The sequence below is a fragment of the Lissotriton vulgaris genome, chromosome 11 (genome assembly GCF_964263255.1).
Source record: "Lissotriton vulgaris chromosome 11, aLisVul1.2, whole genome shotgun sequence".
In the NCBI taxonomy this organism is placed as follows: Eukaryota; Metazoa; Chordata; class Amphibia; order Caudata; family Salamandridae; genus Lissotriton; species Lissotriton vulgaris.
The window spans coordinates 254,996,987-255,013,478 of NC_141699.1; the positions used below are offsets into that span (position 1 = coordinate 254,996,987).

General features: G+C 47.4%; 1 protein-coding gene across 1 annotated transcript in view; it reads right to left on the reverse strand.

Moving 5' to 3' along the window:
* LOC147679601 (uncharacterized) overlaps positions 1-16,492 on the reverse strand; it is a 44,766-nt gene that overhangs the window by 15,913 nt on the left and 12,361 nt on the right. Inside the window, exons 4-5 of the mRNA XM_086943177.1 lie at positions 8,887-10,766; positions 4,167-4,296 (exon numbers count right to left, since the gene is read on the reverse strand). Of these exons, the coding sequence (XP_086799303.1) occupies positions 4,167-4,296; positions 8,887-10,766 (2,010 nt within the window). The remainder of the gene's footprint in view (positions 1-4,166; positions 4,297-8,886; positions 10,767-16,492) is intronic.

Sequence of the window (16,492 nt, forward strand, 5' to 3'; positions counted from 1 at the left end):
TGGGCTCAGAATGGATCCCTGAGGGACACCTTTGTCATTTTCATAGAAAATGGAAGTGTGGGAGCCTGATTGCACCCTGGATCATCTGTTGCAAAGGTAGCTTGACAGCCATTTGAGTGCGGCGCCTTCGACACCAACCTCAGCAAGGCGTTCTAGCAGAACGCGATGCGAGATGGTATCGAAGGCCGCAGACAGGTCTAGCAGGATCAATATGGCTGACTTTTTTGAGTCCAAAGACAGTCTTATATTGTCCACGACCTCCAGCAGGGCTGTTTCAGTGCTGTGGAACGCCCTGAAGCCGGATTGAGATGGATCGAGGAGTTTGTTGGACTCCAGGTGGGCGATAAGCTGTTTATTAATTAGAGCCTCCATGACTTTCCCAAAGAGTGGTAAAAGGGAAATGGGTCGGTAGTTTACAAGTTGAACCGGGTCAGCCGTGGGTTTCTTTAGGATAGGCCTGATTATTGCTTCCTTCCAGTGGTCGGGGACAACACAGTGCTGTAGCGATTGATTGAAAATGTTAGTTACGATGGGGATCAGGGCTGGGGAGATTTTAGATATAACTTGCGGAGAGGCAGGGTCTCCCGGTGCTCCAGATTTCATTTTCAACAAGATTTGGTTCACCTCTTTTTCTGACAGGGGTGAAAACTGTTTTAGCGTGGCAGAGTGGTTATTAAGGATATTTTGCCTACTGACATCAAGGGTGGTGGTTTCGCCTTTTGTCGTTGACTGAGGGAACCGTTTATGAATGTCATTGACTTTCTCATGGAAGTAGGAGGCTACAGATTCCACCCAGTCCTTGGTATCAGGGGGCGCCTGCTGTGTTCCTGATGGAGTAGTGAATTCCTTAACAATGTTAAACAGTTCTCTTCGTGAGTTAGTTGCAAGAGTAATCCTGTTGCCTACGTAGACTTTTTTTGCCTCGGCAATGTCCTTCATATACTGCCGATGTGCAGTTTTGTGTATTTCCCTGTCTTGAGCACTTTTTGTGTGTCGCCATTTCCGTTCTGCCATCCTCGTGGAGTATTTTGTTTGCTTCAACTCTGGCGTGAACCAGGGTGAATTGTTTTTCGGAGTTTTGGATTCACGCATGGGTGCTATGTCATCTAATGCAAGAGTGATAGCCGATTCAAGTTTCATGGCGGCTAGTCTAGGGTTGGTGCATTGGGAAATGGTAGGAGGGGAAAAGTTTGCTGCAAAGGCAGGCATGGTGATTTTATTCCATGGTCTGCTTTTTTTCAGCTTGACCGGGCAAGTTGCCGGGGCCTGAGAACCATTTATAGCAAATTTGATCATGAAATGGTCTGTCCAGAAGACTGGGCCGGTCTGTATAATCGTTACCTTAGGAGAGTTGGTGCATACAAGGTCAAGAGTATGGCCTGCTAAGTGGGTTGGACCAGTAGGAAGTAGACATAGTTGTATAGCCTCCAGGCTGGTAGTTAAGTCTATCGTGTGGGGGTCAATGGTTTGTTCAAGATGGTAATTAACATCTCCTGGGAGAAGAAAGTTTTCCATAGCAAGGGGATCGGGTGCTATCGCTTCCACTAATTTCTCAGGAAAGTGGGCCTTAGATCCAGGGGGCCTATAAATAAGGGCATTCTTCCATGATTCTTTGTTGTTCACAGTCATAGTGGCAATGAGCATCTCACCCCAACATTCGAGGTAGGAGTCATTTATATAGATTTTTATAGATGACTTATGGATTATTGCCGTTCTACCCCCTTTTTTATTGCCAGGGCGGTCAAGTCTGTGTATTGTATACACTGGGGCCAGAGCTATTGCAATGTCTGGCGCGGAGGACTCCTGTAACCAGGTTTCTGTAACAAACAGTGCGTCTGGTTTGACAGAGTCCAGGAGTGCCCAGATTTGTAGTGAATGTTTGGCCATTGATCTTGCATTGCCGTAGAGACAGAGTAGGTTAGGTTGGGGCTTCGAGGCGCTGTCTGTGTTACGGGATTTTAGTGCTTTGGTAGATGTTGGTTTCAGTTGAGAGCTAGAGAGTTGAGCTGTAAAAAGTGGTGGCTTTACTGGATTAAGGCTATGTAATTCTAGATTTGAATACCTGATAAGTCCCATGTCGTGGTGCAGTTTGAAGTGGGCTGCTAGCCGAGAATGGGGAGAGACGGGCAGGGTTTCTGGCGTCTGGAGTCTGCCGGGAGCGGACGGGCACAGACGGGCTTGCGTTTGGCACGCCGCTGCGCGCGTCCGCTCGGCGCACTGGGTTATGTAGGGCCAGTGGGCGGGACCGCTAGCGTGGGGCTGAGGTTTGAAACGCTGACCCTGCTAATTCCAGGGAAAGCGACACTCCCAAGATGGTGTTGACTCCTCCGCGCAAACGCACAAGCCGCGACGGAACAGGGCACATCGCAACTCAGGTGGGCAACAAAACAGTTACGATAGATTGCAGCAATTTAAAAACATCAAGTGCAGCAGTTTAAACGTTCGTAATCAACGCTATGTAGAACGATGTGCAAATAGCAATTTTAGCAGCAGGACGGTGTGGGTTGTACACCACAGAGTTTTAGAAGTTTTAAAATCAGATTAAAAGCAGTTTTGAAAGCGTGAGCAGCCTTGATCCTCAGAGTCGGATCAGAGGGGTTCTTGCCTGCGCGCGTCCGCTCGGCGCACTGGGTTATGTAGGGCCAGTGGGCGGGACTGCTAGCGTGGGGCTGAGGTTTGAAACGCTGACCCTGCTAATTCCAGGAAGAGCGACACTCCCAAGATGGTGTTGACCCCTCCGCGCAAACGGCACAAGCCGCGACGGAACAGGGGGCACCGCAACTCAGGTGGGCAACAAAACAGTTACGATAGATTGCAGCAATTTAAAAACATCAAGTGCAGCAGTTTAAACGTTCGTAATCATCCTTATGTAGAACAATGTGCAAATAGCAATTTTAGCAGCAGGTCGGTGTGGGTTGTACACCACAGAGTTTTAGGAGTTTTAAAATCAGATTAAAAGCAGTTTTGAAAGCGTGAGCAGCCTTGATCCTCACAGTTGGATCAGAGGGATTCTTGCCTGCGCGCGTCCGCTCGGCGCACTGGGTTATGTAGGGCTAGTGGGCGGGACCGCTAGCGTGGGGCTGAGGTTTGAAACGCTGACCCTGCTAATTCAAGGGAAAGCGACACTCCCAAGATGGTGTTGACCCCTCCGTGCAAACGGCACAAGCCGCGACGGAACAGGGGGCACCGCAACTCAGGTGGGCAACAAAACAGTTACGATAGATTGCAGCAATTTAAAAACATCAAGTGCAGAAGTTTAAACGTTCGTAATCAACGCTATGTAGAACGATGTGCAAATAGTAATTTTAGCAGCAGGACGGTGTGGGTTGTACACCACAGAGTTTTAGGAGTTTTAAAATCAGATTAAAAGCAGTTTTGAAAGCGTGAGCGGCCTTGATCCTCAGAGTTGGATCAGAGGGATTCTTGCCTGCATACAAAATGGGAAAAGTAGTAAAGAATGTTTTTTGTACTGTAAGGATCCTCTTCTGGTAAAGAGCCTATGCTTTAGAGAAGGCACACACACTTGCACTATGGTCGAAGGGTGTGTGTGTTGGTGCATGGCAGCTAAAAGAGCACCAGTGTCGGGGAAGACAAAAAAAATTGCACTTTTTCTCTCTACCTTTGACACAAGTTAGCACAGCAACTTTGGTTGGTGTGCTGCATTGCAGCAAACATTAGTAAATATTGGGCATATGTGTCGAGAAAAGTGCAGTGGGTTAATCTGTAAACATGTAGAGAAAGCAGAAGCAAGTCTGTAAATCTGTTGAGAATTAAAAGATGCATCTTTGCTTCCAAAGAGAAGTCACAGGTTAGTCTGCAGGTGAAGAAAGAAGATAAAAGCATTTCAGAGGGATTCAAACAGAAGAAAAAGTTCAGGCGGACCAATGACAGGACATAAGAGCCTTATATTCAGAAGAGGGCAGAGGGCAGCTTGGGAATACATGAGAGGGCACAAGGCAGGCTGGGGATCCAGCAGAGGACAAAGGACAGGCTGGGTATCCAACAGGAGGCAGTGATTCCAGGTGAAGGCAACATTCAGGATAGGGACCCAGGGAGGGCAGAGATCAGACTAAGTAACCAGAAATGTCTCAGAGGTCAGCTGGTTGTAGGTAGTTTTGCAAGGATCATGAGTTTCATGGTACTTTAGTTCCTGTTCATCCACTCACCTCCTGGTACAGTTACAGTGGTAAAGTGTTTTCGGGTCCATGTTGTAGAGCTGGAATTTCTCTTCATACGGAGCAATCTTATATTCACATTGATCAAGACGGCGATAACATCCACAGCTCTTAGAGATATCTGTAGAGAACAAGCAAAGAGGTCATTAACACCAATGTAGAAGGAGCATGTCATACGGAGACATAAGTCAGTAGAGGATAGGAGAGGAAAATCTCATTAACAACATGTGGGAGACCGAGCAAAACCATATTGCACAAATACCCAAGAGGTAGAAGCTGACAAAGAGAGAAAAAAGGGCATTAGCAATAAGCACTACCAAACCAATAAAACCGGCCTTGGTAAACTAGTCTGTTATTTAATTTTTTGTATATTTTTTACTGCAAGCATATGCGATAAGAACAAAGAAAACGGTTGCCACTTAAACATAATAATAGTATGCTTGCAATAAAATGTTTACATTTAAACATATAATTAACCATCACATACCATTTTATGAGAACTGGTAGGGTGCTTCCTACCAGACATCTGCACTTAGAACAGGAATTTTAATCCCCATCACATGAAAAATAGATTTATATTGTTGCAAAGAAAATGTACTATTAACATTGAATTACTGTAACCTGAAGACATTGTTCAAACAGACCAAAATAACAAAAATAGGTAAAATCGATAAAGAATGGATTAAAATATAATTGACAAAAAAAGTATTGAGACCCTCCCCGACCAACCCCCCCCCCCCCTCCCCCCCCCCCCCAGCTCTAGCACTAAAATGCACTTCTTTACTAGGAAGAAGAAGCACATGTGATCAGGTATTATGTCATCATTCACAGTGTAAGAGAGCTAACAATTAAGGTGGGCTGAAGCATTGTCCTATGCTGCAACTAAGGAAAAGGGCTGACCCACAAATAATCTGCGTATGACAGCATGTATGTACTTTTCATTTATGATTTTTTTTGTTATTATACAGGACTGGTGCAAAGCTAAATCTATCTTAAGACCAAACATACAAATCTATGCTGAGAAAGAACATGTTGACTAGAGATACAACGTAAGACAGACAAGGGATGAATGGGAATGAGCATTAACAACAATCAGGAGTCCAGGAAAGAGAAGCTCGTAGAGACAACCAAGACAGGAGAGGCATAAAGAGAGAGAGGTAGGGTAGAAAGGGGCATGATTTTGGACAGTTGGCATAGTGACAGCATGTTTTATAGAGATATCAGGAAGGAGATATCATTAGCTTAGATCAGAGAAAGAGACAGGATGCAGCAGAAAAGGATAAAGCCAGACAGACAATGGGGCACGTAGGACAGGAACATCAAAACAAAAGAATTGAGAAAGACTGTGAGAATTCAAGAAAACATGGAATAAAAGTAAGGAGGTTATGAAGAAATATGCAAAGGCATGCACACCTTTTCACAGACATATGAGAAGGGATACAGGCCAGTCAACGGGAGAATGCATACACATCATTACACAAGGAAAAGGCACACAGACTACTACACAGAACCATGGGAAAGGACATAAACCATTACACAGAAGAGAACTATGATAAGGTACACAGATCAGAACACAGAAATATGACAACGCATACACACCATTACATAGAAATATGAGAAGGCTTCTGGCAAACAGACACTGCAGAGAAATAGGAGACGGGATACAGACCAATACACAGAATTATGGGCATGGATACAGACCACTGCACAGAGGAAGGAGACAAGGGAGAATGTAAAATGGAAATTCAAGACTGAAGCAAGAGGAGGCGGAAGAGAGACCGTTACAAAGGGACAAAAGATGGCTAGACCAGTTCGTAGAAAGAGAGGGAGGAGGCTACAGAAACTGGTGACTGTAGAGAAGCTTACATGTGACAATTCAATGCAAGGCAGGAAGGAAATGTGAGAAACCATAAAAGAACTTGGAACAATGTGATTAAAATGAAGTCATGATGATAGGTAGACTCGTGCATAATGGCATACCGTACAAGAGCGCTCGGAGTGTGGCTACATCAGAGAAAGCAGAGAAAGTGGGAAATAAAACAGGAGGGAGACCACGATACAGTCCTGATAGAAGGGAGAGAAGTGCAGAAAGAGAAGAAAGACCGTTTTAAAGGAGGTTATGAGGTGGAAGGAGCCCTTGTTTAACAACCTGCACATATATCCTCCAAAACTCCATGCATGTCTTTATGGTTTACTAGACACTCCAATATCCTGCACAGGTGCTCAAGCCCCAGGACCATCCCATACTACCTGAACAAGATACTTTACTCAACATGAGCCACAATCAGCTAAGGCTTTGTCTCTTGAGCTAGGATCTTATCACACAAGCCACCACTCAGTCTGACCTCCCATCACTTGAGCCATGCATCTATTGCCCATAGCTTGCCTCCACAACTCAATAATAATAATGCCACCATACACATGCCCCTTGTCAACAATCAAGGCATTATCACTAAAACTGAGGTGCAGGCACCCAAACGAAGCTCTTCACTTAATCTGAGTTACTCTCATTTAAATCATGCATCCACTGCTGTAACCGCGCTCCCAGCACTCACCAAGAATTATATCACACCACACATGCACCTCACAATAACCATGGCGTTGTGACTAAAACAGAGGCACCGTCATTCAAGTTAAACTCGGCAATCTGAGCTCCTGTAAAACACACATGGTGATGGACGGAATGTTGCACATTGGCAAAACATTCACCCCCAGACACAGATCTGGGTTTAATTCATCGTTATTTTGCTCACCACGCCACCCCAGTTCAGACATGGCCATATGCAAATCAGTCTTGACTCTGTGCCTCATGGGAACAGTCCAGCCCGAATTGCCAAGCCAGGCCTTCCCTGGACCAGAATCAAGCATCCTGGGACCGGTTTCTGGCTATCACCTGTCTTCAGCCAGGATAGCTTGACTCCAGTGGCGTAGTGAGCCCAGGACCAACTTCTGGGCATACCCTTCCCACATAAGGCGAACAGCAAAACACACAAGGTGATGGTCGGAATGTTTCACATTGGCCATGTCTGAACTGGGGTGGCGTGGTGAGCAAAATAACGATGGATTAAACCCAGATCTGTGACTGGGGGTGAATGTTTTGCCATTGTGCAACCCTCCGTCCATCATCTTGTGTGTTTTGCAATCTGAGCTCCTGTCACATAAGCCATGAACCTTTGAACAAGAGCTACATACCTTTACACATTGCTAAAACCAACAACCAAGATATTGTCATTCAACCTAAGATGCTATACCTCAAACCAAACTAACTCAATCACTCAAACCATGCACTCAACACTCAACGCATTCCTCCACTACTCAACAAGATTGTCACTCTAAGTATGCTCCATTACAATGACCAATAGGCATTATCATTTAAGCTGAGGCACCATCACTCAAACGTAATCCCATCACTAAATCTGAGCTCACGTCACTTATGGCACACATTCACTGCTCCAACGATGCCTCCTCACTCAACTAGGCCTAGAATTATGCCAGCATAATTTGGGTAATTTTGATTTAAGCTTGGTATGTTAAAGTACAGGCCAGTTGTGGTAAAATTTGACTGTGAATGCACAAGAACAGAATGTGAATGGCTGTTGTTTGCAGGGCTTTTGTTTATCTTCATTTTTTTAGTGCATAATGTGTTATCTTGTTAAAAACTGAAGCAAGGCAGCGTTTCAAACTAAAATATAGAGCCAGATGACAACTGAACAGTACCCACTGTATAAATGGTTCATAAAACCAGTCAATGCATTATCACTTCATATAAACTAAACACCATTTATTAATCTGAACTCCATCACTCAATTCATGCATGTAGTACTCAAATACCACCCCCAACTCTCAACAAGAGCGATTTCGCACTGCACATGCCCCACAACATCAACCAAAGTCATCAGTCAAATGAAACCTTATAGCTGAACCTGTTAATACATGGCTCAAACCATGCCTTCATCACTCAACAAGAATCACGTAGCTCCAATCAATACATGGTAACAATAACCAAGGCATTATAACTTAAACTCAGATGCCATCACTAATGCTAAACTCCATGTCCTAGTCTGCGACCCTATTACTCAAGGCATGCATCCACCAGTAAAACCATGCTCATAACCACACCTCTCTACAAACCCTCCACAATATCAACCACTTAAACTGAGGTGTCATCCCCAAAACTAAATCTCATTGCTCAATCTGAATCCCATCATTCGAATCCACCTCTAAAACCATGCCTCAATCACTCGAGGGGTCAATTCACTGTACACGTGGCTCATACCAATAACCAAGTCATTATCACTTTAAACAAAGGTGCTGTCATTTACATTAAGCCCCGTCTCACAATATGAGCTCCCAGCACTCAACACGAGTACTCATTCCTCAAAGCATGCATTAATATGAGTCATATCACTTTGCCCGTGCCTATAAGGACAACCAAGAGAAATGTACTTAAAATGAAGATCCATCACTCGAAGCAAATCTAATCACCAGATGTAAGCTGCCATCACTCAACCAATGCATCCACCACTCAAACCATTACAAAGCAAATGCCTCATTGCAAAAGTAAAGTCTAATCACTGCACCCATGCCACTGATGCTCAAATTGAGACCACATCATATAATTCAGGCTTCCAGGATTAGCACACACACCCTTGCAATTTTTCCCAGTCACTTAACACGTCCATAGGTATATCCCATACATTATAATACTCACAGTGATTGTTTGCTTTATGATGGGTAGTGGAAGGGTGATGCGCATGGATGCGATGAGATGTGATCCTTGTAAGGTCTTGTACAGGTTTGTTCTTTTCCTTCCTGAAAATGTTTCCTTTGCTATAATCTAGTTCCACCTCAGGAGGGACAGGACCAACTGTTCTCTCCATTGAATGGCCATACAGACCTGCTGCCATGGTTGACAAATCAAAGTTGTGCACTCTTGTAATCTCGGTTCCAGGGTTGTTGATGGGGGTTGATTTTGTTGAAGAGTCCACATGTCTCTGCATAGGGTAGGTTGCTAATTGTCCATGAGATGCACTATTTCCTAATTTGTTTTCTAAATAAAACGTTGTTAAAGTGTCTTCAGTTACAGGAGCGGTCTCCTGTATGTCTTGAACAGTTCCGGTTATGGGCACATCGTTGCTGGGTTGATGACTACTTGCATGGGTAATTATGGATGGAGTCACTGGGTAAGTATGGAGAAAGTTCTGTTGAAATTGTCCTTGCTTGGTCCTTAAAGTACTTGTTTCCTCTTTTTCAGTTCGTTGAGGTATAAATATTTGATCATCAAAGTTGGGCCTTGATAGGCCAAGCTGTTCAGCAGTGGGATGAGCCCTCGTGAAATGGACTGTGGTGGGTGGCTCAGTGCTTGGATGGAGCATGCTGCTCTGGTCAGCATGTATTTTACTTGCAGTTAGTTGTTCAGTTTGTGGACAACCTGTGTGTGCCTGATCAATGTTCTGTTGTCCTTCTCTGGGCTTAGCCACATTGGTATGGTCAGTGACAGTCTGGTCAGGGCTTAGCTGATCTTTGGAGGAAGTAGTCATCCTTGTCTGGACAGTACTGAGGTGAGCTGTGCTGTCAACTAACTCGTGCATATTACTCTGGAGTTTCTCACCATGGAAGAGATCAAGTCTTGCAGGTTTTTGTTCCACTACGTTGTTTGTAAAAGACTCCGATGGTAGCACCTTCACCCCCTCGGTTTGTGTAATTTCTGTCAGATGGGCCAATGAAGAATCCGGCTTTGCATGCAGCGGGACCTCCATCACCTTAGGAAGTGGGGTCTCCAAATTTGTCATGTGTAAGACTTTCATCATCTCTGGTAGTGGGTTCTGAGTTCCCTCAGACTGCAAGACATCTGTTAGCATGTGACTTGTGTCCACCATCACGTTATGCACTGTCTCCTTCGTGATAGCAGGTGGAGGACTATCTAACATCTTGTGCATTCTGTCCTCCATCACCTCATGGAGTGGACTATCTATCACCCTGGGCACTGTGTCCTTCACCATTTCCGGTAGTGTACTATCTACCATTGTGTGCACTGTATCCTCCATCACCTCGGGCAATGGACCATCTACCACCTGGTTCATTGCGTCCTTCACATTCTCAGACAGTGAACTATCTCCCATATTGTGCTCTGCGTCCTCCATCCCCTCAGGCAGCAAATTATTTAACACCTTGTGTACTGTTTCCTCTGTCACCTCAGGCCATACAGCAGCCCCACCATTAGTAACCTTCACATCTTCAAGTCTAAGAAGATTACTATCAGTCCTGGAGAAGCGTGGCTCTAGTTTGGGCAGGTGGGTCGTCAAATTTACCTCAGAAGCTCTTGGTCTGGTTGTTTGCACTGGCCGCCTATGGTGTTTCCGTAGCCTTGTCTTCTTCCTCTGATTTCTGTCTAGGCTGGGAGGCCCATTTTTTGAGTTACGGTGTGGTAAGATATTCCGATCTGTGGAACCAACCGGTGAGATGATGCTGCCATTTGCAGCAATATTGGGTTTGTATTGTTCATCCAATGGGTCTGAAAAGGGGTGAGTGTAGTTGTAGAGCCCCTGCTTCTGGAGGACAGCGAAGGGAGCGGGACCATATTCTTTACACCTAGAGAAAAGTAAAGAAGCCGATTTAACGAACAGCCAAAAAAAGTCCATATTACACATTTGTTGTTGATAAATTTCCACGAATTGAGAACCTATATGACAATGTGCTAAAGGAACCCTTCAGGAGAAATTCAACAATGCAAGGATCCCACAGCACCAACAGGCACTACATGGACACAGTGTTTGAGTTACTGGAGCCTAGTAGTAGTGGCAGAATAGTGGTGAATAAAGCAAGCCCTCCTGGAGACCACAGTAGTGGCAAGGCAATATGGGGAGGAAGCCCCCACTGCTGGAGCCGTGGGACAATGAAAGGACATTGCTAAAGGACGCAGGCCCTACTGGAGATTAGTGGCTCTGGTCGAGCAGTTGCAAGAGGACGTTCACGGTACTGGGATCCTGCAGTACTTATTGGGTATTGCAGGAAGAGAAAGAGCAGTGTTGTAGGTCTAGTAGCATGGGAAATTGTACTGTTTAGAGTACATTCATAATTCTGGGGTTCTACGCCACTGATGGGACATTGGTAGAGAAAACGCATACTGCCTGGTATCGTTAGCGCTGCACTGCTGCCCTGTATCGGCGCTTGTCTTGCCCACAGAATTAATTATTTATTTGTCAGTCATCTCCTTGTGCTCATTTGTTTGCCGACTTTACCTGCATTATTGTACTTTAACTGGAGTGCCTGTATTGCGCTGCTGAGTGGACATTGCCACATCATTTATTTGCATACTGCTGCGTTTGCCATCCCCGTGGATTATCATTTTCACCTTCCCCCCACCCCCAACCCGGTCTGCTCTCCCGTTCTCGGCGCCATTTACACAGTTGTTGTTGTTTTGCCTGGAGCCCGCCCCCTCAACCACGCACCCGCCTCCCTGCTGATCCTCCCTCCCACTACGAGGCAAGGCTTCCCCCTGAGCACAGAAGAACTGTGACCGTCCTGGCTTCGTCAGACACGGTCGCTCCCTTCTGTCCCTGCTCGACCCTGCACCATACTGCCTGGTATCGTTAGCGCTGCACTGCTGCCCTGTATCGGCGCTTGTCTTGCCCACAGAATTAATTATTTATTTGTCAGTCATCTCCTTGTGCTCATTTGTTTGCCGACTTTACCTGCATTATTGTACTTTAACTGGAGTGCCTGTATTGCGCTGCTGAGTGGACATTGCCACATCATTTATTTGCATACTGCTGCGTTTGCCATCCCCGTGGATTATCATTTTCACCTTCCCCCCACCCCCAACCCGGTCTGCTCTCCCGTTCTCGGCGCCATTTACACAGTTGTTGTTGTTTTGCCTGGAGCCCGCCCCCTCAACCACGCACCCGCCTCCCTGCTGATCCTCCCTCCCACTACGAGGCAAGGCTTCCCCCTGAGCACAGAAGAGCTGTGACCGTCCTGGCTTCGTCAGACACGGTCGCTCCCTTCTGTCCCTGCTCGACCCTGCACCATACTGCCTGGTATCGTTAGCGCTGCACTGCTGCCCTGTATCGGCGCTTGTCTTGCCCACAGAATTAATTATTTATTTGTCAGTCATCTCCTTGTGCTCATTTGTTTGCCGACTTTACCTGCATTATTGTACTTTAACTGGAGTGCCTGTATTGCGCTGCTGAGTGGACATTGCCACATCATTTATTTGCATACTGCTGCGTTTGCCATCCCCGTGGATTATCATTTTCACCTTCCCCCCACCCCCAACCCGGTCTGCTCTCCCGTTCTCGGCGCCATTTACACAGTTGTTGTTGTTTTGCCTGGAGCCCGCCCCCTCAACCACGCACCCGCCTCCCTGCTGATCCTCCCTCGCCCCTCCCCTTCCACTCTCCATATATGACAGTAATTCCCGCGCGCAGCGTTCACGCGCAGCGACCGCGCCCAATCCGCGCCGAAGGTGCGCCAAAGGTAAGCCCGTCTACGCCCGTCCGCGCCTGGACCGCGCCCAGCGCCAGACCCCCTGCCCCTCGCGCTGCCCAGCCCTCCCGCATTACCTACGATGCCGCCACCCTCCTAGCCCTTAACCCCGGTCGCGCCCCCAACTGCGTCCAAGCCGCTCCTGGACACACCCATGGACCTTTCTCCTGCTACTCCTGCAAATTCAGCGGCACCGACAACATCTCCGCTACGACCACACCACAGATTCACGACCCCAACCACCTACAATGCATCCTTCTCAACACCCGTTCGATCCACAGGCACGCCATTGACCTATGGAATCTACTAGACACCATTTCCCCGGACATCGCCTTCCTTACGGAAACATGGATGAACGCCTCCTCCGCACCAGACATCACCATTGCCATCCCTGAAGACTATAAGATCACCCGCAAAGACCGTACCAGCCACACAGGAGGAGGAATCGCTATCGTCCATAAGAAATCTATCCGCATCTCAACCAGCTCTGACGCCAACCTCGCCAACTCCGAACACCTCCACTTCCAGATCCACATCGACCCCAAAACAACACTCAGAGGCACTCTCCTCTACAGACCACCAGGACCCCGCGCAAAATTCAGTGAAGACATCACGGACTTCATCTCTCCACACGCGCTCCCCTCCAAAGACTATATTCTTCTGGGAGACCTCAACTTTCACCTTGAAAAGATAAACGACCACAACACCGCCACCCTCGTGGACAACCTCGCCAACCTCGGACTTAAACAACTAGTCACTTCCCCCACCCACATCGCAGGTCACACACTCGACCCCATCTTCACATCCAGCAACCATGTCTCCTTCAGCCACACTACGGATCTCCTCTGGACCGACCACAGCTGCGTTCACTTCACCTACAACAAGCCGAAACCCATCAACCACTCCCAACCTACCCTGCAAAGAAACTGGAACAAAATCACCACGGACCAAATCTCCGCATTGCTCCTTCGAAACTCCCCAGCCCTCTCTTCTAACGCCAACGAAGCCGCCGCCAACCTCACCCTATGGTTATCCAACACCGCCGACACATTAGCACCACTGAAAAAACGTCAAAGCAAACCTGGCAGCAAGAAAGCCTCATGGTTCAACGATGATCTCAAGAAGTCCAAGAAACTCTGCCGCTCCCTTGAAAAGGCCTGGAAAAAAGACCCAACCACCAGCACCAAGGACGCCTTCAAAAGCGCCACCCGCACTCACCACCAACTGATCCGAAAAGCCAAGAAAACAGCATTCAAGGATCGACTTGACAACAACGCCCACAACAGCAAGGAACTTTTCAACATCGTCAAGGAATTTTCCAATCCCTCGGCCAACTCCAACGACATCACCCCCTCTCAAACCCTCTGCGACTCCCTAGCCTCTTTTTTCCACAACAAGATTGCAGACATCCACAACAGCTTTGACAACCAACCCGGAAACCAACCCACCCTACCATCTGCTGACCATCTTCCCCCCGTGAACACCCTTAACGCCTGGAACCCAATCTCCACTGAGGACACCATCCGCCTGATGAATTCCATCCACTCAGGATCCCCCACAGACCCATGCCCTCACCACATCTTCAACAAAGCAGACTCCGTCATAGCACCACACCTCCGAGACGTCATCAACTGCTCCTTCAACTCCGCTACATTCCCAGAAGACTGGAAACACGCTGAACTCACTGCCCTTCTGAAAAAACCAACAGCGGACCCCACCGAACTCAAAAATTACCGCCCCATCTCGCTTCTTCCATTCCCGGCCAAAGTCATCGAGAAAGCCGTCAACAACCAGCTCGCCGCCTTCCTCGAAGCCAACAAATCCCTCGACCCCTCACAATCTGGCTTCCGAGCAAAACACAGCACTGAGACCGCCCTCATCGCAGCAACAGACGACATTCGAACTCTACTGGACAATGGAGACACAGTCGCCCTCATCCTCCTCGACCTCTCTGCAGCATTCGATACAGTCTGCCACAGCACCCTTCTACAACGCCTCAATAACATCGGAATCCAAGGAAAAGCACTTGAATGGATCACCTCGTTCCTCACCGGAAGAACCCAGAGAGTCCGCCTTCCTCCATTCAAGTCCGAGGCCTCTGAAGTCATCTGCGGCGTACCTCAAGGATCCTCACTCAGTCCCACCCTCTTCAACGTATACATGAGCCCCCTCGCGGCCATCGCACGCCAACACAACCTCAACATCATCTCTTACGCGGACGACACTCAACTGATCCTTTCTCTCACCAATGACCCCAGCGCCGCCAAAACTAACCTACACGAAGGAATGAAAGAAGTCGCCGAATGGATGAAACAAAGCCGTCTGAAACTGAACTCAGACAAAACAGAAGTCCTCATCTTAGGTACATCCCCCTCTGCATGGGACGACTCCTGGTGGCCGGAAGCCCTCGGAAAAGCACCCATCCCGACAGACCACGCACGGAACCTTGGCGTCATCCTGGATTCTTCACTCTCAATGAACAGACAAGTCAGCGCCGTTTCCTCTTCTTGCTTCAACATTCTTCGCATGCTCAGAAAAACATTTCGCTGGATCCCCTCCGAAACAAGGAAAACAGTCACCCACGCTCTGGTCACGAGCCGACTGGACTACGGAAACACCCTCTACGCGGGTACTACCGCAAAACTCCAGAAGAAACTCCAACGAATCCAAAACGCCTCAGCCAGGCTCATATTAGACATCCCACGCAACGAACACATCTCTGGTCACCTTAAAGACCTCCACTGGCTACCCGTCAATAAGAGGATCACTTTCCGACTGCTTACCCACGCACACAAATCACTCTACGACATCGGACCAGATTGCCTCAACTCTCGACTGTCCTTCTACACCCCCTCCCGCCAACTACGTTCTTCTAGCCAAGCCCTCGCCACTGTACCTCGCATCAACAAGACCACCATGGGAGGCAGATCCTTTTCATACCTGGCTGCTAAAACATGGAACTCACTCCCCGCTTACCTTCGCCTCACCCAGAACCACCTAGCGTTCAGAAAGCAGCTTAAAACGTGGATATTTGACAAATAATCCTCCTCCCCTTCCTAAGCGCCTTGAAACCCTCTGGGTATGTAGTGCGCTATACAAATTTTATGACTTGACTTGACTTGACTAAGAGCAATGCAGAAGAAAACAGGCCTAGTAGTAGTAGTGTCCTTCCACTGCCCTAGCAGTGGAAGGACATTACTGAGAATACTTTCACACTGCTCAAGTCCTATGACACTGAGTGCACTGACAAAGAAAGCTCTCAGTAGTGGAGCGCTGTGGCACATAAGAACACTTCTGAGAGGGAGCTCAGGCTGCCGGAGTCCTACCGCACTGGGAGCTCACTACAAGGAAGAAACTCATGCAGTTGTATAGAACAGGCTGGACACTGCTGGGGCCCTATAGCATTGGCAGGTCACTGCAAAGAAAAATCTCACACTGCCACAATTGTACGGCATTGTGATGGGCACTGCTAGGAAGAAGCTGAAAGAGTTTATTGACAGGGCACGTCTGGAAAAACTAATGTAAACAGTAGATAGGACTCTGGATCATGCTGTATTTAATCAAATGAGTACTTGATGCCCTAAAGTATGTCAAACACCCATGCAGCAAATCAAAAACCTTCAATACATAGATTGTTGTCCTCAGTCGCAGAGGTGGTCAACTCTGAGGTTAAAAGTCTTATCAATCTGCCTCTCCAGGAAGCTACAATTCCTATAGTTTGGAAACAGGCCAAACTCCTGCCACTTCCGAAAAAACTCTTGTTGGATCCTCAATTGCTGTTAGCTATCGCCCCATCTCTCTCGCTCCTGGCGTGGCGAAAGTTTGCAAAA